Source organism: Dysidea avara, chromosome 8, assembly GCF_963678975.1.
Source record: "Dysidea avara chromosome 8, odDysAvar1.4, whole genome shotgun sequence".
Taxonomy (NCBI): Eukaryota; Metazoa; Porifera; class Demospongiae; order Dictyoceratida; family Dysideidae; genus Dysidea; species Dysidea avara.
Genome location: NC_089279.1, coordinates 25,600,980 through 25,625,503, shown reverse-complemented (window position 1 = coordinate 25,625,503; position 24,524 = coordinate 25,600,980). Strand labels below are relative to the sequence as shown.

The 24,524-nt window shown below is 38.1% G+C and overlaps 1 protein-coding gene across 1 annotated transcript in view; it reads right to left on the bottom strand.

Moving 5' to 3' along the window:
- The window catches only part of LOC136263800 (uncharacterized), a 99,659-nt gene that overhangs the window by 18,000 nt on the left and 57,135 nt on the right, over positions 1–24,524 (bottom strand). Inside the window, exons 3-4 of the mRNA XM_066058424.1 lie at positions 15,972–16,292; positions 134–1,744 (exon numbers count right to left, since the gene is read on the bottom strand). Of these exons, the coding sequence (XP_065914496.1) occupies positions 134–1,744; positions 15,972–16,292 (1,932 nt within the window). The remainder of the gene's footprint in view (positions 1–133; positions 1,745–15,971; positions 16,293–24,524) is intronic.

Here is a 24,524-nt window from a genome sequence, read left to right as displayed (position 1 = left end):
AACAAAAAAACAAATACATATAAACTGGATGTACAAATTGTTACAGGAAACTATATGTATTATATGGAGTTGGCCACAGGTAAACTTTCATCTACTTGTACAAGATACAGAGTTTTATTTTATCACACATTACCATTTCCACTCCAGCAATTAGACCAACAGCTCCACGCAACTCTCCAATGAATTGAATAGTTCCATAATGGTGAGGATTACTATTACTTTGAACAGCATCTCCCACCTCCAACTTATATCTGATACCTTCATGGGGAGGCTGATTAAAGCCACGGGTTTCACTAAATCCTTCTATTAGCAGAGGGGGTTTGGTGGATCCCTCCTCTTGGCGTAATCCAGTACCACCTCTATAATGTTGGGATGAATATGGGTGATCTTGAGGTAACCTACCATCACCCATAGATATAGGAGGTCCTTCCTCTGCACGAAGGATGTTATTGAAATCTGATTCCTGCTGTGAACTTGATTGCTGCTGTAAACGAACTGCATGATGTTGATCAATCTGATGCGGAGGCTGATAGGGAGCATTAACATTGCCCACTGGGTGTTGATTAATCTGATGTGGAGGCTGATAGGGAGTAGTAACATTGCCCACTGGGTGTTGATCAATCTGATGTGGAGGCTGATAGGGAGTAGTAACATTGCCCACTGGGTGTTGATCAATCTGATGTGGAGGCTGATAGGGAGTAGTAACATTGCCCACTGGGTGTTGATCAATCTGATGTGGAGGCTGATAGGGAGCATTAGTGTGGCCTTGTTGCTGTAGATGACCACCACCTCCTGAATAGGCCTGGTTGTTACCACTAACGTAGTAGTCACTGCTACCAATAGCCATACAACGATCATGATGTGGAACTTGCATATTGCTGTACAAATGATGTTGGTAACCTTGATTAATGGGTTGGCTCACAGGCAGTTGACTTTGACCCATGGGCTGATGAGGATGGTTAATGGGTTGGTGAAAATGATTGACGGGCTGTTGATTATCCATATGGTGACGAGGCTGGTTCACAGGCTGGTGATGCTGGTTTATGGGCAGGTTACGTTGGCCCATAGACTGATTACGTTGGTCATTGGACTGGTTACGCTGGTCCATGGGCTGGTCATGTTGATCCATGGGCTGGCGAAACTGGCTATGCTGGTCCATAGGCTGATCCACAGAATGATGATAATGATAATTTCGGTCAAGAGGTGCAACTTGCTGAGTTGAAAGGTTTCCACTATTTTCCCCATGCACATTCTGCTTAGCCTCATGATGAGATCCTTTCTGATCCTTTATCTTTTCCCATATCTGTTTCTGTGTGTCAGGATCTAACATAGTATCATCAAACCCTTTTATTTCTTTGATTTGAAGCTTTTCCTTTATTTGTAATTGTTGATTTCTACGCTTGCTACTTTCTACTTGCTGTTGTCTTTCGTATTCATCCTGCTCTATTACTTTTTGTGCTTCCTGGTTCCTTTTCTTAGACTCTTCAATTTGACTTGGTTTGTATGCAGTAGGTGCAGTATCTTGCCACTTAGCTTTTTCAGTGTATGTTGGCTGATTAAAAGAGGAATTATCTTGTGAAAATCTTGTGTTATGGCCATGCCTAGCTTCACTGTTAGTAGTATCTTTTTCAACAAGATAAATCGGGAGAAAAAGTCTAGTATGTTTAACAGTTGGAGAGATGAGGTGATCCATGGAGGCTATTTGCTTGGGAAACCTTGTTTTAGACTCAAAAATCATATGATCCTAGAAAACACACACAGAGTAAGTTTGCGTACTAATAGCAAACACTGATGTACATAACTGGTGCTATAAGCAAAATAGTTGGAAGTAAAATAATATTGGTCTGATCAAGAGTTCATTATATATAATATATATGCGTATGTATATATATATATATATATACAGTAGGACCTCGATTATCCGAACCCTCAATTATCCGAACAGTAGCGGTGACTGTTTTATTAGGGTATTTTGTCAACAGGCGTGTGATTTATTAGAGTATTTTGTCACAGGTGTACGTTCTATTAGAGTAGTTCAACAGAGCTCTGCATATAAATCAATGGGCTTCATTTATCCGAACAAATTCACTTATCTGAACACTTCTGTGATTCAGCTGACACACAGGTGTTCGGATAATGGAGGTCCTACTGTATATATATATACGGTACTGGTCAAATGCAACGCCGTCTCGCGAGAGTGCGAGTGATTAAAAAACTTGCTAATTAAAGGGTGTGGCAGCTGTTTTGCTCACGAGTATTCATCCCAAACAAAACACTCGTGAGCGAAACAGCTGCCACACCCTTTAATTAGCAAGTTGTTTAATCACTCGCACTCTCGCGAGATGACGTTGCATTTGAGCAGTACCATAATCAAAAACAACTAAGCTGCAAAAAAAGGTGCAGCCTCCAAAAAAGCCAGGGTGAAAAAAGATGTGAAATCCAAGAAATGGCCGTGATTGTATATTAAAGGCAAAAAATTTAATAATATCAAATCAGGTGAATTTGGTCCCGGATCCTATTGGAGAAGGCAACACAAATTCACCTGAAGTAAATTTTTTGCCATTAACCTACCATCACAGCCATTTTTGGTGGCCACCTTGAAAATCACATCTTTTTTCACCCTGACTTTCTTGGAGGCCACACCCTTTTTACAACTTGCCTGTGTTTTGATTAGATATCACTTCTTTTGTAATTTCATACCCAGTGCACAATATAACAGTCGGCCATCGGCCAATTTCCGACCAAAATGGTACGTTGGCCGCTCAAAACGGGTATTGAGCGGCCATTTCTGCTGACCAGTTTTTAAAAAATTATAATTTGTTTGTATCATGCATTTTTAATACAATAATAATAATTTTACAAGTAACGCTTGCGGGTTGTTAGTTATCTCGTCAGCCCAGCTGTGAATCTGTCTTCTCTTCATCGTCGAAGAAAGGTATTGATACACAAGCGCTAATCAAACATTGAGAGTGGGTTCAATTGTGGCGTTCAATTTGTCAGTTCATGAATTTTGATGAAGAGGAGCAGGGGTTCCGGAGACACATCGAAGAGGAAAGTACAATACTCTACATTTCAGAAGTGGCAGCGTAATTTGATCGGGAGTGTAAGGCTGTTACCTGGCTGGACTGTGAAACCTTCGTCGAAGGTGGAAATAAGGTAGTAAGGAAGCTGAAATATACTGTGTGCACTAGGTTTTGACCACAAATCTTGTGTAAGCGAAACTTCAGTGATCGATGGATATCTGGGGCGGAATCTGTCCGTACTAGTAATATACGTGACCATGCTAGTAGTGAGCAGCATAACCATGCGATGGCTCTGCTGCAGACAGACAGCAGCAGCAACAGGGCAGAGTTCGACGTCAAACGCTCCCATCGTTGTGGCTTTGACTAGTTTGTCTGAGGACAAAAAGGTAAGATTAAGGCATAAGTTCGATATAGCGTACTGGCTTGCTGTGGAAAAGATCCCATTTCGGAAATTTCCTAGTGTCTGTGATCTTGAAGCTCGACATGGTGTAAACATCAGGACCACCTACACCACTGAAACTGCTGCAAACTCCTTTACAGGTTACATTGCTCAGGCCAAGAGAAATGAACTAGTTGTTAATTTGCAGAAAGCTAAGTTCTTTTCACTGTTGTTAGATGGTTCGACTGATGCTGGTAATATAGACAATGAGCTTCTATTAGTAGTGTGGTTTGATAAGGATGGAGTTGATGAAAAGGTTTATACAAGGACTAGCTATTTGTGCATCAGTAGGCCATCAACAGCAACGGGCATATATGATGTGGTTCAGGCAGCAGTGCAGAAACTTGGTATTCCTGCAATCAGTGGGGAGCAATGTACCAAACTGGTTGGGATTGGAACTGATGGTGCTGCTGCTAACATTGCAGGTGCTGGCTTAAACGGATTAGTGGAAAAGGAGTTGCCGTGGATATTTTGGATGTGGTGTATGGCCCATAGGTTAGAACTGGCAGTAAAAGATGCTTTCAAACAGACATCATTTGATCTTGTTGATGAGATGCTGCTTAGACTTTATCTATTATATGAAAAGTCTCCCAAAAAATGTCGACAACTAGAGGATGTAGTTGTAGAGTTAAAAAAATGCCTGTCAACTGAAGATGGTGGTATGAGACCTATCAGAGCTAGTGGTTCACGATGGATAAGCCACAAATGGAATGCGATGAAACGTGTCCTCTCTAAGTATGGTGCGTATACCAGTCACATAGCAGCTTTGTCAGAGGATCCTACTGTAAAGTCAACCGATAAAGCTAAGCTCAAGGGTATTATAGGTAGTGGATTAATAGCAAGTATTTGCTTGGCTGTGCACTGTTTGTGGACCTTCTTACTCCTTGCACCATACTTTAAAAAAAGTGATGCAATCTGCTGATCTAGATATTCTTGCTGTTCTAACTAGCTTATTAAGGTCTGTGAAAGAAGTTGACAAATTGAGTTCAACACATTTGGACAGGTGGCCCACATATGCAGCAACACTCCTTAAGTGTACAAATAACAATGGAGCCATATCGTATCAATCACAGAAGCTAGTACACTTTGATGCTGCAAAAATCTACTTTACTAGCACTTACAAAGACTATTGTTCAAAAGTCAGCAATTGCATTAAATCTAGGCTGGCATGGTCTGATCTCCAGTTGTTAAGGGATATAATTTTTGTCCTTGCCACTCAAGGCTGGCAGAAATTGTTAGATGAAAGTGACCCTTTAGAAGCTGTAGATAGACTTATAGAAAAATCTTCAATTCCACTTAGAAAGGCCAATGTGTGCACCAAGGAAATTCATGGTGAATTAGAAAGTGCACTGCAATATGCTTGCCAGTACATTTCTTTGTCAACAATGGAGTATCGTGCTGTTTGGTGGCGTCTTTTTCATGCACCAATTGCATCAGAATGGCTTAATGCTCTAGCCTTGGTTGAGCTTTTGTTTTCTCTGCCGGCTTCAAATGGGATAGTAGAGAGGGTGTTTTTCCAAGTAAATGTAATCAAGACTAAGAAAAGATGTTCACTTTCAAATGAATCACTTGATCTGTTGACCATAACTAGCGCACACGTTCCACTGACAGATTTTTGTCCAGATGACACCATTGATCTTTGGTGGAAAGAGAAGGTACGTAGACCAAACCAGAAGGACCCTACAAGAAACGAAAGTGTGCTAGCACCAGTTCTAGCGCTGCTACTACTAGCACAAGGTCTAGTGCTGCTACTACTAGCACAACAGATACCATTGAATTGTTGTCAGCAACCTCAACCTCTGAGTCTGATTCAGGTTCTAGCTCTGATGAATCAAATTTACTTGATGATTGGGATGACTGGATAGATAGTCAATCAGACTGACTTTGTCTTCTAAACTTCTAGCTATGCAAATTTTTACTATTATTGCCAACTGTTGATTCATATATACATGACTGAATGATTTGTAAATCATTATTATAATTATATATCTACTCATGTAAATATATTCTATAACTATGTAGTTTATATAGCTGCTAACTACCCTGTAACAAAAAGTCACACACTGTATCGCGATATTTCATTGACAAATAATTATGTTTTTTTTTTAATTGTGCAAATACAATAAGGAGTCCAAGCTTGACTTCTGATCTATCCACCTGTAGTAGCTGATGTCATATCACAGCCTCTAAAACTTACCAAGATCTGCACCAGATTGCATCTGAGAGGCTAAAATTTCCTGGGGGGGGGGGGGGGGGGGGGGGGGCATGCCCCCAGACCCCCCTAGCTAGCTTGTGCTACGCACTTCGGGATGTGCATAGCACTCAGATTTTTTAAATGACCAATCAAATTTGAAAATGGCCAACCAAAACTGATTTTGGTTGGCCATTTTGTCCAAACAATATTTTTATGTTATATTGTGCACTGAGACCTAAAGCTAGCCTATGACCACCTTTTGGATATTTCTTTTTTAAACTTGTCTTCTTTCTTTACTACAGGTAAGAGGATTATGAGGGAGATTTTTATGTTTATTTAACTACATGTGCATTTAACAATATTATTTAGTAATTATTACAATCACGTTGAATAATCAAAATATCAAATTAAATCATACAGGCTGGGTTGTTTACAGCTCAATATTCCACAGGGAAATGTGTGAAATTGGAGAATTAATTCTTAGACTACATGGTGGTTGAACTCTCCACAGAGTGACCCGTAACTTAATTGAACTCTCTACAAAATAAATCACAACATAGCTGAACTTTCTACAAAATAGTTTTCTTGCATGTGAAGTCTCTATACATAGTGATTTGTTATGCAACTGGCTCTCTAAGGGTGACTTGTTTCTAGTTGATCCTTCTAGAGAGTTTGCTTCTACCTGGTTTCTTTATAGGATGACTTGTACCTAATTAAACTCTTTACAGAAAGTGATTTGAAATGCAGTTAAGCTCTCTACAGGATGGCTTGTTTCTAGCTGATCTGTGTACAGGGTGACTGTTTCTAACTGAACTCTCTACAGGTGATTTGAAATGTACCTGATATCGGTGACTTGTTTCTAGCTGATTTCTCTACAGGATGACTTCTTCTAGATGACCTCTCTACAGGGTGACTTGACTCTACATGATCTCTCTACAGGGTGATTTAAAATGTAGTTGAACTCTCTACAGGGTGACTTGTTTCTAGCTGATCTTTCTACAGGGTGACTTGAAATGTGGTTGGACCCTTTGCAAGTTGACCTTGTAAGCTGAACTCTCTACAGAGTGACTTGTTTCTAGTTGATCTCTCTACAGGGTGACTTGTTTCTAACTGATCCTTCTACAGGGTGATTTGTTTCAAGCTGATCTTTCTACAGGGTGAATTGAAACGTAGCTGATCTTTCTACAGGGTGACTTCTTCCTAGCTGAACCCTCCACAGGGTTACTCATTTTTAGCTGAGCACTCTTAAAAATGTAGCTAATCCTAGCTGATTTCTCTACAGGATGACTCGTTTCTAGTTGGTCTTTCTAGAGGGTAATTTATTTCTAGCTGATCTCTCTACAGGGTGACTTGTTTCTAACTGATCTCTGTACAGGGTGACTTCAAATATAGTTGAACTCTCTACAGGTGACTAGCAATTTGATCAAGCTGATTTCTGAACAGAATGACTTATTTCCAGCTGAACTCTCTATAGGAAGATGATGTAGCTGATCTCTCTACAAGGTGACTTGTTTCTGGATGACTGGTTTCTAGCTGATCTATCTACAGGGTGCTTGTTTCTAGCTTATCTCTGTACAGGGTGACTAGTTTCTACCTGATCGCTCTACTGAGTGATGTTTCAAGCTGATCTTTCTACAGCGTGATTTTGAAAAGTAGCTGATCTCTCTACAGGGTTACTTGTTTCTAGCTGATCTCTCTACAGTAGTGCTGTGAACCTGCAGAGTTTACTAAAACCAGTTAATCATTGGATATTTACCAGTCATTGTCTGATTGTAGATTAGCAGACATAATGGTACCAAAGTGACCATCAATATCCTACCTTACAGGGTAGTTGGAAAAGGTGGATACGGTCGGATAAGGACGCAGATCCGGACGTGGATCCAGACACGGATATTTGTAAAATACACTTTTACATCTACAAAACAGTTATTTTCATACCTAATGTTGTTTTTACAGAAGCGTTCACTTCCAGACCCAGACATCGATCTTATCATAGCGCTTATCCATTTATAAGTGGAACTCTAAAGACCACTATAGTGTTGTACACGTGCTCTAGAAATCTAATTCAGTGTCATAGAGATTAAGCTGGCATATCGCAACCTAATCTCGTAGGCCAGATCCTTGAAACCCTCAACGCTTGGTATAAGCGCCTATGCCTTATACTAAAAGGCATATGATTGTGGATTTGGCCTGCTGAGCTAAGTTACATGGGGCATACAAGCTAATCTCTACAATTGTATAACTCAGTATTAGATTTTAGAACATGTGTACAACACTGTATGGTCTTAGTCCTTCGCACGTGTGCTTATAAATGGATAAGTGCTATGACAAGATCGACATCCAGGTCTGGAAGCGAAGTATGTTGTAAAAACAAAGTTAGGTATGAAAAATAACTTATCTAAATGTAGAAGTGCTTTTTGAAAATGTCCATGTACGTGGCTGCGTCCGATCGTATTCGCCTTTTCCAACTACCTTGCCTTACAATAATAGCTATTACAATCACATATTTACCCATGCTTTGAGGATATGTTATGATGTTAACACTTGCCAGCAGAGGTAATTTATGTTTTACCAGGTGGGTGGGCAAAACCGGTATAAAGGCTCTTTAGCCAATAATTGGACAATACCAGTTTTTCCATACCAGTTCGCAACACTACCCCACAGGGTGATGTGTTTGTAGCTGATCTTTCTACAGGATGACCTATTTCTAGCTGAATTCTCTACTGGGTGATTCGATCTCTCTACATGGTGATTTGTTTCCAGCAAATCTTTCTACAGGATAATTTGTACACTTGTTTCTAGTTGATTTCTCTCCAGGGTGACTGCTCTATTAGAGTATTTTGATCTCATACTTGCTACTACGTAGAGTTGGATTCTGTGTATAACTCTATGGCTTTAAGTTTGATTCTTCTTAACTATTGAAGAGCCTTTCTAGGTAATTAATGCATCTGTACATCAATTTTCAAATCATTCCACTGAGCGGTTTGTCCTGTAGGCATAGCAAGTATTCTTTTTTTTTATTAGCTAATCTCAACCACATACCTGCTACACACTGTTGGCTGTTTCACTGTGTCTTCCCAGTCTTTAGCTTGATTTCTTTCAAACCACAAGAGGTTTGAGGTTCAATAGTTAACCTACCACGTACTGATTTTCAGCTTCTTTTCATAAGCAGTTTACCCTGTAGGCATGACAACATATTAATGTTTTTTTTTTGTGAATAATTGCTATTAACTCTTCAACTGCTTACCATATTCTATCCAAACTTGGTATCAAGATGTAACTTTATATCCCTCTTCTGTGTGACAAATTTCAAGGCAATCGGATACTGCATTCGCATTTTATAGCAGTTTTTGTAAGTGTGCAAATAGACAAAAGGAGAAAATGAAGAAACCAAGCCTATTTTGATGTCTCATACCTTTGGAATGCTTGAGGCGATTTTACTGAAATTTGGTATGTGGAGTACGGAGTACTGACATTAGTGGGCTTGTCCACAACAAAAATCATGCTGTTTCGTAAAGGCAGCACAGAGCTACAAATGTATGAAAATCGCGTTAATATACTCACGACGTGGTATGCCAGATTCTTGGGCCATACAACATACTATCATGCGTCTACTCTTAACAGTGATACATGCATTTAATATACCTCCTGCGGGAAGCCAAGAGGCAGGTACAGGATCCAGGCAACAGCTCCGTAAATTCAAACCCATTGTGCTGGCCATTATACTGCCTGAAGGCATCAGTCAGTCGGTCGGTCGGTCGGTCGGTCGGTCGGTCGGTCAGTCAGTCAAACAGACACTGGAAATTTTCATTAACCCTTAAGGTTACGGTATAGTCACGGGCAATCATTCAAAAATTTGAATGCCTATCGATACTTTTGAGAAGCCCATAAAACCAGGCTAGCAGCGTGAAAAGTATTAAATGAAGGTGAAGCCCTTCATATTTAATGTTCTTATGTAGCTACAGTGTAGTTTGAGGCAGGTGGAACACTACAATTTGTTGTAGTAACACAAGTAAGCCAGCCCGTACATCGCTAAGCTCCAGCTGTCACTACCATGTTTTTCCGCCGCCAAATACAGCAAAAGCTATAGGTTCTATTGGCATTTCTGGGGCATAGTGATACTATATATTAAATTTATTAGAAGCGTTTTTGGCATGTTTCTTCCCAGTGACTCAGATACAAGCCTTCAAAGAGCTTGTTTCACTCGTAAAAAGTACTAAAAGTTCAATAAAACGTCTATACAACCAGTAACTTAAAAAATCGCTTCCACAGGACCTAGATATTTTAGTTGTTTAGTAACTTGTATTGAAATTATAAGGATTCAGTAATCTGTTAGTCTGGTTTTTGGCAGACCACACACCCAAGAACAGTCATTGTTCTGTAGTAAAAACAAACAAGCACAATTAGTTGTATTGCTAACACAACACAGTTGTTGAAATTATTTATCCCTGCTTGGGTTAAAGCAGGTTGTGGAATTTGTTCCGCCCACGCATTTTAAACTATTCCGTAACCTTAAATGCACATGAACATGAAACTTCCGGGAATTTTTTCAAGCGTACATGGCGACATTAGGTGGGGTAGCTCAACTCCTTTAGCCTAAAACTACACCTTGATCAAAAGTGTATTCACTGGGCTACTTGGGAAATGTTAGATAAACACTGTAACAGTGGAGACGTACTTCTTATGAAGCGAAGAACGGTAGTTAGTGACATCCATCACACAAGCTTCTTGCCACATGTTTAACTCCGGCTGTGGGTTTAATCACATGAGCTTTGCATGGCCTAATGCAAAATTTAACAGCGAAGCATACAAACATTGGAAGTCAATTGGACAACTGCTATCAAGTTATGCATCATTTTATAAAGGTATGTAAAGGTTTTGAGTGTATATTTAATGAAAAGTTGATTACATGGTGAGTTCTGGCATGATGCTTTAGCACAAAGGGTACGCTTATTACATTACGAGTAGAATGAAGTAAATTGCATAGCCATAGGAGGTAAGCTTCAAAAGTTATAGAACTTCGTTTACAACTATGCGTATTTGCCTATATATAGGCTTATGCGCAATTAAGGGTTAAACTAATGTCTCGTAAAAACTCGTTTCTAGTGAATCTGAAGACTTTTTTGGGCTTGGTTGTACCCAATCAGTACTGCCTAGCAGAATTTAATGCAAGGCTGGACTTTGGTTAATAAGTGCTTCTTGCCTCTGTGAACCCTCCCTTTGTATTTACTGCTACTGATAAATTATTAGCATGCCCGTGGTGGATTTAGATGGGACAGAGACGGCATTTTTCCTTCCTTTATAAACATTACAAAATAAATTTCATGCATAATAGACTGAGAATCTGTTGCCCTATGCTCTACTTAAGTATCTATTTTACAGCAAAGGGTAACAGCACATTTTGTTCCATCCACTCCTCACCTCAACTGAATTTGGACACACACAAAAGCCCTGATAGCCAGGTTATTTCAGGCTTATTACAAATACATGTAATTCATTGTGAATAAACAGATTCGCAGTATACCGTAAATCGGGAAATTTTTGAAGGTAAGAAATCTAATCCAAAACAGCCAAGCTGTAAAAAAAGAGTGCAGCCCTCAAAAAGAAGACGGCACAAAATTCACCTGAATTGTCATTATTAAATTTTTTACCATTAACCTACCATCACAGCCATTTCTTGGCTGCCACTTTGGATTTCACATCTTTTTCACCATACCCTTTTTGAGGGCCGCACTCTTTTTTTACAGCTTGGCTGTTTTGGATTAGATTTCTTACCTTCAAAAATTTCCCGATTTACGGTATACTGCGAATCTGTTTATTCACAATGAATTATATGTATTTGTAATAAGCCTGAAACAACCTGGCTATCAGGGCTTTTGTGTGTGTCCAAATTCAGTTGAGGTGAGGAGTGGATGGAACAAAATGTGCTGTTACCCTTTCCTGTAAAATAGCCTTGGCACAAAATTCACCTGAATTGTCGTTATTAACATTTTTACCATTAATCTACCAGCACAGCGATTTCTTGGCTACCACTTTGGATTTCACATCTTTTTTTACCATAGCCTTTCTGAGGGCCGCATTCTTTTTTTACAGCTTGGCTGTTTTGTTTTTTCACTTCTTTTATACCCCAAAGGGTTTATTAGACTATCATTTTTTCTTTACCACAGGAAGAAGAAAAGATGAAGCAGTGTGATTTCTTTGTAACTGAACTTTCTACTTCTTCTAGCTGATCTCTCTACCGGATGAATTGTTCGTAGCTGAACTCTCTACAGGGTGATTTGTTTGTAGCTGAACTCTCTACAAGGTAACTTCTTCTAGCTGATCTCTCTACAGGGCGATTTGTTTGTAGCTGAATTCTCTACAGGGCAATTTGTTTGCAGCTGAACTCTCTACATGGTAGTTTCTTTGTAGCTGAACTCTCTACAATGTAACTTCTTCTAGTTGATCTCTCTACAGGGTGGCTTGTTTCTAGCTGAACTCTCTACAGGTGATTTGTTTGTAGCTGAACTCTCTTACATGGTGGTTTCTTTGTAGCTGAACTCTCTACAAGGTGACTTCTTCTAACCTTCTACTGGGTGACTGAACTCTCTACATGATAGTTTCTTTGTAACTGAATCTCTACAAGGTAACTTCTTCTAGCTGATCTCTCTACAGGGCAATTTGTTTGTAGCTGAATTCTCTACAGGGTGATTTGTAGAGGTGTACCGATATACCGATACATATCGTATTGGTGGCAGATATAGACATTTCTACTATATCGGTGGGAGCCGATATTGCTGCTAAAAACCGATACGATACACCGATATACAACTGAACTATCTTGAGGACACTGTCCAATGATCAAGCCACATTATAAACTCTATTATTTAGCTAACAAGGGTGGGAAATAGTAGTTATCTTCCTTGTCTAAAAGCAGTACGCTATGCGAAGCCATCTAAGTGTGTGGATACTTACTGTTTTGTTGTCACAAAGCTTACCAATCATACAACAAACACTCATAGTGGTGGGCCTGGGGAAACAGCAATAAGGTGAACTAAGAGAACAGCATAAAACAACCAGCCATCTCTACAAGCCATTAAAATGCAGAGTAATCCAGACTAATCTTGGCAGGGGCATGTATTAAAATATTTGTGGGTGCCTTATAGTCTGAGCTATCAATAGAGGCCACACCACCATGGGAAACCAAGCATAGCCAATAATCTTAAGACTGTCTTCAGTAGTTTCTTCAGTAGTTAAAATAAAGTTGAACATTGCATATGTGGTTCCTCAAATATAAATAGCTACACTTAGTTATATCGGTATATCGGATCGGTATCGGTGTTCAGACTCAGTATATCGGTTTATATCGGATCGGTTCAAAATTTCCCTATCGGTACACCTCTAGTGATTTGTTTGCAGCTGAACTCTCTACATGATGGTTTCTTTGTAGCTGAACTCTCTATTAGGTACCTTCTTCTAGCTGATCTGACTACAGGGTGACTTGTTTGTAGCTGAATTCCCTACAGAATAACTTGCAATGTAATATACCGTATTTCTATAATTATAAACCGTTAAAAATATTTCGTCAAAGGTAGCATCCGACGAAAATTAATTACACGAAATTTTTTTACCAACGTAATATTCGAGAGGTTTAACGAATTCGGTAAACTACTTTCTGGCCACCTGGATCGAGGCTTGGCCATTGGCGTGTCAAACATATGCCTGCTGCAGTCTTTTAAAAACAAAGTTCTCCCTGAGAGGGGTTCGTCTCGCTTCGTCTATTTCGCTGCACGTTGGTAATGATGCCATTCCATGATAGACAGCTACTACAGGACACATTAAATAAAGTATATATGTACAAATATGCAAGTTGCATGGAATGAGCTTCTACCACTCAAGTCCATTGCATGATTTGTGACGGACAACTTCTAAATCTGAGGTACAGCCTCCATGGAACGGAGATGCCACACTTCAGTTTCGCTGCTTGTCGTTCTGCTTCTCAAAAAATGGCCGTATAGAATTAATAAAGTTATGTAATTCACTGTTAAAAAATTTTCGTCGCTTGAGGACACCGGTGAAAAATTTTTAACACGAAAATTTGTCTCGTGAAAATTTCTCGCCGCTTATATTTATAGAAATACGGTAATTGAGCAAATTATAAACACAGCTGAATGCTTTATTAGGGTGACTGTTCTATTAGAATATCTCAATCTCCCATTTGCTACACACAGTTGCCTTTCGAATCATAACTCAGTGGTTTGTAATCCGATTCTTCTGTACTACTGCAAGGACTTTCTAAGACGATTATTCTTACTACATACTGCTTTTCAGCTCGTTGGTCTTAAGTGGTTTGCCTGGTAGACACGAAAACTAATAGTTTTTTTATTCATAAAAAATCGATTGCATAATTTTGACAGGTTGGGTTTTATGTCATATCTCCATTCTCTTTCTCCCGATTCCTTTCAAACCACAAAAAGGCACTCCTACGATGGTTGCTCCATCTACATATCAATTTTCAACTGATTCCTCCAAGGGGTTTACCCTGTAGACGTGACAGACCTTCGACCTTATTTTACACAAATAATCGGTCATAACTCCGTGAATGTTCATCGGATTCTTACCAAAGTTGGTATGGAGATCTGCATTAATGAGCCCTTTAAGTGTTACAAATTTCAGCCCGTTCCGAACACGCATTCGTGTTTTATGGCGGATTTTGCGAAGTGTGCGAAATGAAGAAGAAAAAAACGAAGAAATTAAAACGAAATTTTGTTTGCTTGTATCTTGGAAATGGCCGGAGCTATTTCTTCAAATTTGGTATGTAGACTCCCCTAACTGGCCCGCACTTCTCTAACAAATTTGGTTCCAGGGATAACAGAGCTACATAGGTGTGAAAATTATGTTTTCTTTCTTCCTATTAATATACTCACGGTGTGGCGCGCCGGCTTCTTGGGCCACACGACACACTACCGTGTGTCTTGATTTCATGGTTACCTCCACCAACAAAATTAATTATGCTAAATATTTTCACTCTTGAATATTTTTTATTTGCAAAATATTTTTTTGGAGGTTGAGTTGTCAAAACTGAGGTCAAAGCACCTGAGGAATGAGTACGCTGTTGGAGAAGAAAGACTAATAATCAACCATCACTCAGGGTTCCAATATCTGCCAGAACAAATTTGCATACCACTGTAGTAGCAAGTGGTCGAGGCTGACCTCTGTCACAGCTGGGCATTCATCACAATTACCCATTCAATGTACAACAGGTACCCGTAGAGGAATTCACCTAATATCAGATGGGTTCACCCCGGACATGCAATTATACAGAGATGCATTACAACATTTCAATACTTTATACATCCTCACCTAGGTTAAGGTTGCACAAGTTCGCACATCAAGTATCACCCTTCCCGGATTCCTTGTCTCGTCACAGCAGTCTTCCAAAAAATTATCCGATTAATATATACGTATAATCAGAAAAAAACAGTCGATTCACAGATACCGACTGTCCACACATAAGACTTACATCCAATCAACAGTTTTATATTTGTAAGTTATAGAGTAACTTATCTATTTTCTAAATATCTCCAATTTATTTAGTCAAATGCTTTTAACCACGAATTACAAATCAAATAAATGAGACGTCACTGGAGTAATGATCGCACCATGAATTTAATTATATGGAAGTATACAGTGTTTGTTAAAGTATACGGTACATTTCCCCCGTAAATGTATATCAAACTACGTATACTTAATTAAGTTCCGTATACTTGAATATATGGTGCAATTATTACTCCAGTGACGTCTCATTTTATTTGACTTGCAATTCATGATTTGACTACATAAACAAGGGATATTTAGAAAGTAGATGAGTTACCCTACCACTTCAAGACATAAAACTGTTGATTGGATGTAAGTCTAAACTGTAGACAGTGGATGTCTGTGAATCGACTTTTTTTCCGATTATATGTATTAATCAGAAATGACTTTGCAGGGTTGCTGCCATCAGACAAAGCCGAGAAAGCTGATACTTGGTGTCCAAAGTCCCACAGCCTTGAACTATCTAAAGACATGTTCAAAAATTCCTGTTGTAGCTCGAATAATCGCGTCCGATTTTGGAGCCCGTCCGATAATAGGTGAGTTACTCTATATCAACTTTTATCGTATCTTGCACGTTCATTTCTGTATGGTGCACGAAATTATTTGCTGTACAGAAAAATTCGCTGGTAAAATATTTTCGTGGCTTGGGCTGTCCACGAAAATATAACATGTCAAATTTAATTCTACACTAAATTATCTCAAACAAAAATTTCTCGATTTACGTTACACTCCAACTCACAGTATACACTCCAACAATGACAACTCTAGGTAGTGCTTTTTCATTTTTTCCAATCCACTTGACAGTTGCCTTTACTGAATTTTGTTTTACATCATATACCAACACTCGATCGCCTATGTTGAATGACTTTGGTTTATCATCATTTACTGATGGCTCTCGTGTTATAACTGTTAGTTCATTTACTTGCTGTACAACTTCAGTGCTGCTACTATCATGTACAGATAGCTTGTCCATTGAAACAAATAGTCCACACTTGTCAGGACATTCAAACAACTGATAATTTCCATAAGAGCCATTAGTGGTTCCAAAGTATCTTTTTTCCTAAACAAAACAAAACTGACTACATGTACAAATTAGTAGTAAATATACAGAAATTCCAAAACACATGAAACCAGTTATGATACAGTACAGTAGCACTGTATAGTAGGGATCACAATGGAAAAAATAGAAGCCACCATCACAAAACCTTCACAGTGCCTTGACAGTATTGATAAACAAGCACAAATCCTTTCAGAGCAATCACAAACGCTTTTGATAGTAGTAGAGCAGCATAGTGCAAAGAATGTTTCATTAGTAATAGAATTACTGTATGAAACTTTCCACATAAATGGATCCTAGACTTTTATTTTTTTGACATGGTGTCATTGCAGATTTGACCTTTAGTAACCTTTACAGCCATTTCCCCATAATTTTGCAGCAATTAAAACATGGTTTCATTCAAATTAAGGAACTTTTTGAAAGAAACTACTTGGTGTTTATTTGAAAAATCAAATAATAAGTTCAATCCAAAATTACGATCATTTCTATTAACTATGAAATTCTATAAGCTACCCAAGCTACCCACCCATGGGTAATTTACAAATTTTAAACTAATAACATTATTATAGTAGAGTGGCATAGTGCACCTTTTGATACAATTATGTAACTTTCCATATAAGTTGCACTCCTTGTGATATAATTTTTTGGACATAGAGCCATTGCATATTTGACCTTTGGTGACCTTTATAGCCATTTTGTATTGAAAATTCATCGTTTTTGTCTTTATCTCCCTGAGGCATCATTTTGCACAGTTTCAAATTAAAGTTGCTGCTAAAACGAACTACTCGGCTTTTACTTGAAGTCAATGGGTGATTTACAAAAATGTTCATAACTTTGTAGTGGAATGAGATGCAAACTTCAAACAAAAGTCAATATAGTTCTTAGATCAACACCTTTAATTTGATGCCATGTTTTAACAGTGTACAATAATACCTCAGGGAGATAAAGACAAAAAGATTAATTTTCAGTGAAAAAATGGTCCTAAACGTCACCAAAGGCCAAATCTGTGATGGCTCTATATCAAACAACATATGTCTGTGGAGCACAATTTGTGTGGAAAGTTTCATAATTGTATCACAAAGTGCATGACGCAATTTTCATTTTTTGGTGCTATGCTGCTCTACTATTAGTGCATTAAGGTTATGGGATGCTGAGCGACTGTTGTTGTGTTGTGTATCAGCTGGTAACAGGCTTAAATTGTTGGGAGAATCATAGCATGCTGACTGGACAGGTACAAGAAAACACACGTAACAGTACAAGATAACATAGAAACAACACACTTAGCAACTGGCGCACCTGTAAGCGCATGGGTAGTTTTGCTGACTAATGGCTATTTTCCTGAACCAAAAATCAGGACTGTCAAACTAGTTGTTAACATTGTGTATAAACAGACTACTAGTTTGGCTTCTTGTCTAGGTCCTGACGGAGCCATTTGTTAGAAATAATGTTTCTAGTGCTAGTGATATCAATTTAAAATTAATTTTGTAATCACAGTGTCTTGCTTTAGACCATATTGTAGTCATATTTCAGCAACTATACACATTATTCACAAATCCTCTTGTCAGTCCCTCACAAGTGATGTTCTTCAAACCTTAGAATTGTTAGTAAGTTCTCATGGTTCTTCATTGGACTGATTTTAGGTTCATAGTTTTCACTAATTGGCATGGGGACAACTCATGTTTCCGTAACAACATTTGAATTCCATGTCAATTAATGAGAAGTTAAGAATGCATAAATATTTGATAACAATGCATTAAGAAAAATCAAACCCCTAATCATGAAAAATGATTGATAGTGTACTTGTGGGGTTTACAGTATCCCGTAACCTTAAATGAAATAGGGATCCAAGTAATAAAAAGTAGTGAAACAAGAGATGAATGATGTTATTACAGTATAGCTTAGTGGCATAATCCCTATAATGGCATGTTATAACAATCATTTTGTTCAATGCCAAAGTAGGAATTATACCATCATTCATCTCTTGTTTCACTACTTTTTTGTCCCTAATTAAATATAATAGTTTGTTTGATTTTTTGCTATAGCATACAGCTTTTACAAGTGTGACTATTCTATTAGGATTACTGCTGTATCAGAATATTTCACCTACCAGGGGGCATGTCACTATTTCATATTTTCTAGAGGTGTAGCGATAAACTGATACATATTGTAATGGTGGCCAATACAATACTATATCAAAAAAACTGATAAACCATTTCAATATACCGATATGTACATGTGCACATTCGGTAAAGTTTTACTCGTTTAGTCTGAAACATGAATTTGTAAGGTCACGGCAAAAAATGAGTCAAAAAGGAGTGTGTTTTCGGACTACTTTGTTATTAATCCTGAAGATGAAAGAAGCGCTATATGTAACACTTGTGAGTTATGACAAAGCTGTAAGCTGAGGTGAAGTGAACACAAAGAATTTTAATACAAGTAATCTATGACACCATTTGAAACAAGAAAACCATCAGAAGTTCGATGAATTGGAAGTAAAAGAAGCTGAGAGAAACAACCGAAGGGAAACAGAACAGGACACAAAGTAGAGAAGGCTAATGTGCGTCAGCTCACACTGCGAAACAAAGAAACATGGACACACAACCATCCACAACACAAGAAAATAACAAATTGGATTGCGGAAATGGTGGCCCTTCACTCGCAGCCATTTTCCATTGTTGAGGATGCTGGTTTCTTTGCTTATTAGCCAATGTATGCCCTAAATATGTGATGCCTTCCAAGAAAATACTTTTCAGAGAAAATTATATCTTGAATTTTTTCTACTATCAGGACAAAGCTTCATGAAGAGATTTATTCTTATGTAGATAAGTTCCTATAAGCTTTACTATGGACATATGGACTAGGGAGGCTGGTTAATCCTACTATATCAACCCAGATAATTTCACAAGGGAAGAGTGGATACTTCAAATATGTCCATTTCCCATCTCTCACACAGCTGAGGCCATATCTGAGACGATTACCAAGCTGTTAGACTCCAGTATCAAAAAGTCCAGGGTACATGTTGTGGTAAGATAATGCTGCTAATCTGGTGGCAGATATCAAGAAGTCTGATGTACCTGCTACTGGCTGTACAATACACACCTTGCAGTTAGCTGGTCATCAAATATTGCATAATGACTCAACATTCTCACCTAGTTGAAGAGCATTTAGATAGCATTCAGAACTAACTAAACTTGCCTGAGTACAGGCATGTATAGGACAAGCACACTTACTAGGAATCTACTTACTATTTACTAGATCATTTAGATGAACAACGTAGGGTAATCACCCTTTATGACATCGATTTTGAGCTTCCACAGAGGTTAAATTCAATTGAATGGCAGCTAGCAGAAAAGGTAGTCAAACCACTTGAGTGAATTACAAAAGCATTAAATGCTAGAAGGACTGATATTTCCCCATTTTTAGAAATTTTAAAAACCGAACAAAAGGAAGAATCCGGCGAAGTACAAGAAGTTTAAGGAACTTTAGCCATGTGTATAAGACAAATTACATTAAAGCCACCCTATTAGACCCAAGGTCAGAAACTCATTTCTTGACACCGCAACGATATAGTGAATTAGCAGTGCAAACATTAATTGCTGCATGTCGAATAAAGCTAACATTAGTGCTAAATGAACAGGATAACACTCAACTATATTTGGCACAGCTACAAGCTCACAACTGTGATATATCAGAGCAACCTAGTACTACAGACTCAAGTAGCCCACCCTTTAACAAGAAAAGATTTGGTATTCATGATTCATATAAAAAGGCAAAAAAACTAGCATCTGCAAGTTCAACCTAAGCAGGCCAACATTGAAGAAAGTATGTCAGCAATGATAGACTATATAAGTGAACCTGTCATGGACATCCCTAAAGATAAATATTGATTACTAGAAGAAAAATAAAGAATGTTACTCTGTTTTATCAGTGCTGGCCAAGAAATATCTATCAGCCCCACCTAGCTCTGTTCCTTCAGAAAGCGTATTCAGTGGCACTGGTATAAATGATAGCAGAAGACAATGCTTGCTAGCTGAAAAATTAGAAATATTGATCTTTATCAAACAAAACTTAATGTCAATTCCTCAACAATAGACTAATATAGCATCAACTACTCTTATTGTGATTGCTATTGTTTGCATAACTAATTATCTCCAACTCAGCACTGTCAGCAGTATATACTTATAACAAAAGCATATTGCATGAATACAACACAGAACATAAGTTTATATCAATATATTGTATTGGTAACATATCAGTTTTAAAATATATTCCCACATCGAATCGGTATCAATTTTCTTGTATCGGTACAGCTCTAATATTTCATTATGAATACAATAATAAGGGATATGGTCATCGTGATTGAGTAAATAGATTATTAGAGAGGTGTGGTCTCCACGCTTGATCGTTATTAATCAACCAAGTTGGTTAATGGGCATTGTCTAGAACCTATCATGAAGTTACAGGTATCTACCAAGCACAAGTGCTTTAACCCTTAACCCCGCATATGCCAATATACAGCGGAACCTGTCTAAAGTGGTCACCTTCGGGCCAGAAATATTTGGCCTTTATAGAGAGGTGGCTGCCTAACTCAATATCCTCCATAAAGCAGCCATAGGCCATAAATCAAGGTTTGGCCTTTGTATACAAAGGTTCCAGGGACTTATATACTCAGGTTTAGTTACACATGCATGCACCACTTACGTAACTGACAGACTAAAAGTAGAAAAGAACCTGTCTGACAGCATTATCAGCTGATTGAGCTGACTAGATTTCCTCAGGGTGAAGGGAAAGCAGTGGCTTATACTATAAAACTTCAGCCTTTTAGATCCTAAAGACAGTGAGCTAATAGCTACATAATTGAAAATCCAGGAATCAAACTCGTGAGGTGAGCTTTAATTAGAATCACAAGAAAATGGAGTGCCTACGAGTTTATTTATACTGCAAGTATATAACCTTTATTGTGTTACAGAAGTGAGTACAGAAGTACTGTATGAAGTAGTGCAGCCAGTTTACTCACCATACTGGCCGTAGGCTGTAGCTGCATGGCTGCTTTGTGCGAGGTCTTTTGTATAGCGAGGTGCTGCTGAAGCTGGTTGTTATACGTGTTATAGAGGTGACCATTTAATGCAAACTACTTCTGTACAAACTGATTGGGAATTGTTCAGGACCGTAGTCACGTGACCGTTATGCTGAGGTGACCGCCCAACTCAGGTGAGTGTTAAGGGAGGCTCCACTGTATATCGACATTTTTTTAAAGCTTGAAATATGCACAATTATTATTACTAATGGATGAATGCGTGATGGCTGGCAGAGTATATGAAGCTTGTCCAACTACATTAATTCAAAAAAACCCTATCACTGGAAAGTATAAGGATGAATAATTACTGTAAAAACATTCACTTACTTTTTATGGTGCGCTGAAGATCGATGTTTGGTTTCTCCTACCTCTTGAGCGCATGGCCTGGTAGTAGCCATTTTTTATAAATGTCTGACTCACATGAGTTTTATATGTTGTGATTCTCCATTGAATGGTGAAGCTACTAATGTTTATTTCAGCTTGATACAGTGAACTGGGAGGGAGTTATGAATCATTTTCTGAAGGTATGTATTGGCATGTGTGTTAAGTGCTTATACGTTGTTTCTCAGTGAGTTTTGCCACCAGGCTTTTGTCAAAGGGTAAACCACTAGGTACTGCTTTATTCCTTATTAAATCAAATACAATGGCACAATTTGCATAGCCTGATTCGACAGTTACAGCGCTTTATTTGAGGCAATGAGCTGATTTATCAATGTATGTGATTTCAGTGCATTGTTACTAAATATTAGGCATAGGCTTAAGGGTTAAATGATTTTGTGGCACTTAAATATGCTGCTCAAGTCAAAGATGGTGTTGATATGGAAACTTAATGCTTTGATATGATTTCATTGCATGAAGAGGACACACATTCAGATTTTCTTTGGCATCTATCCAAAACTTTTTTTCTAACCAAGTCATTACTGATTGGAACTCCTTACCTGAAGAGGTCACTTCAGCAACTTCCATTTCTATGCTTAAGAACTTGTTAGATAAGTACTGGCATAATTAATCTAGGAAAAGAACTTAATTAAAGGCCAAATGTATATTTGATTGTATACATGTCCATTAATTATAATAATTGTGACCGTCTCAGCGAAAACCCGTCTAGTTCACACAAACATGCGTTTTGAGAAAAAAGAAATTTAAAAATATTGGTGAAATTAAGCGTGTTACAAAGAAAGTTTATGGTAGTTTTAATCAAGCCATTACTCAGAGAAGGAAGACTCAAACTAATTAAACTTATACACCACCTTATTCGCCTACTCACGGGGAGTTCGAAAATCTTTGTTTAATTTCTGTAGCCCCAATGGTTTTTGTGTCACATGTGTTTGTGTACAATGCGGTAGACGTAAACAAAATTGTTGTCATTTCTTCAATAAAACTGCCTTCATATGCCTATACGCAAGTCACTGCTGGGCAAAAACTAAACCTTGGTTGATCTGTGAATCCATAGTGAACATTGTAAGCCAAATCTAAACTCTGTAGACTAATCCAAACAAAAGTTATGGCTGCAAATGTAAGTGCCTGCATTATTTTTTTTTTTTAGCATAGTCACTGTACAAATCGATTTCCTTTCGTCTAGCACTATAATTCCAAAACCACTCGCCATAATCAATTGAAATTTTGGTAAAGCATTCCTTGAACAATGCAGATAATGCTGAGAAAATAAAAAGAAATTTGGAAGTTGTGCGAACTAGATGGGTTTTCCCTGAGATGGTCATAATTACAATGAAGAATGTGACCAGTCTGATTGAAGATAAAAGAAAAGACAAGGAGCAGAGAGCATACACTCATCGGAACTCTAAAAGGCACATTCCACTGGTGAGTTTGTTATTGTGGTATAAAATAGTGGCTGTGCGCTGCTTAGTTTGGTCTCCAGCCCTGCAACTATAGTCAGGCAGGCAGACAGACAAAATTCAAGCTTCGATGATTTAAAAAAAATCTATATCCAGCTGCCTGTGTTTTCTTATTTTTAATGCTGCATTTGATGTTAGATGGACTAATATTATTCCATAAAGGTGATTTTTGTCACATTTAAAGATGTTATTTTAGGCAGTGTACATCGCTTTTGGAGGGATCCCTACTTAACAGTACTACCATACTGTTTGATTGTAACTTTAGAGTGGAATGAGCTAAAAAAATCAAGTGGTTTTTTGTAACGTAGTTGAATGCTCTAATAGAATGACTTGTTATGTAGCTAACTGCTCTAATTAGTCAGGCGGCTTAACAAGTTTATGTGGACATTCTGGACAAAAGCACCAATTTTTTTTCACACACTACTTATGACCTTAACTTCCAATTTTTGAGGGGAGCCACCCCCTACAAGTGTATCCTAGCAACTAACTCAAAGTATATATAAACCACTGTATACATGAGGCTGTTGCCTGCTAACTTTTCAACTATTATCAATATTTAAACTTAGCTAGAGTCTGTAGAGTGCTCGTTGCAACTTAGAAAGCTATTAAATACAAAAAATAGTTAAAGCTCCATATATTTAATAATTATAATATAACACATAATCATTTACTGTAATGTATCATTATTCTACATTGGCTATATACATGTGCATAGCTTTTCATCTATTCATTTAAATGTGATGCTAAACAGTGACACTTGCAAAGTTCAGTGCAATTCCATCTTGCTTTTTTGCAAGCACACCTGGTACCATACCCACTTGCTCTTTTGCAGGCACATTTAACTAATTCACTACAGGCTTTAGAAGCCACAGGTAAAGTATTCCACACAGGAATACAAGTCTTTTCTTCAGTTATTGTCCATCCCCATCCTTCAGGAGTAGGTGCATTAAGTATACTCTGATTACTGCTGTACCATATTCCAGCTTGATAAGCCATTCGCTTGGTGTGTTGCAACAGGGCATCCTGGGTCGGGGGTAGTTTTTCCATCATTTTTTTCATTCTGGAAAAACAGGACCTTCCTCGCTTCATTCACTTGTTCTACATCACTAGTCTTATCGAATAGAAAAACTGTAAACTGCTCAAGTACTTGAAAATGAGATGTGTGAATATTTATATCAGCAAACGGATGTAGTGCCATGTAACTAAAGGTGTGTGTTACATCATCATAACACTTCCATGCTTCCCATGATGCCTTTTTGCCTCATCCGAAGAATGCTGATGTAGTGTCACATCCGGTAAAGC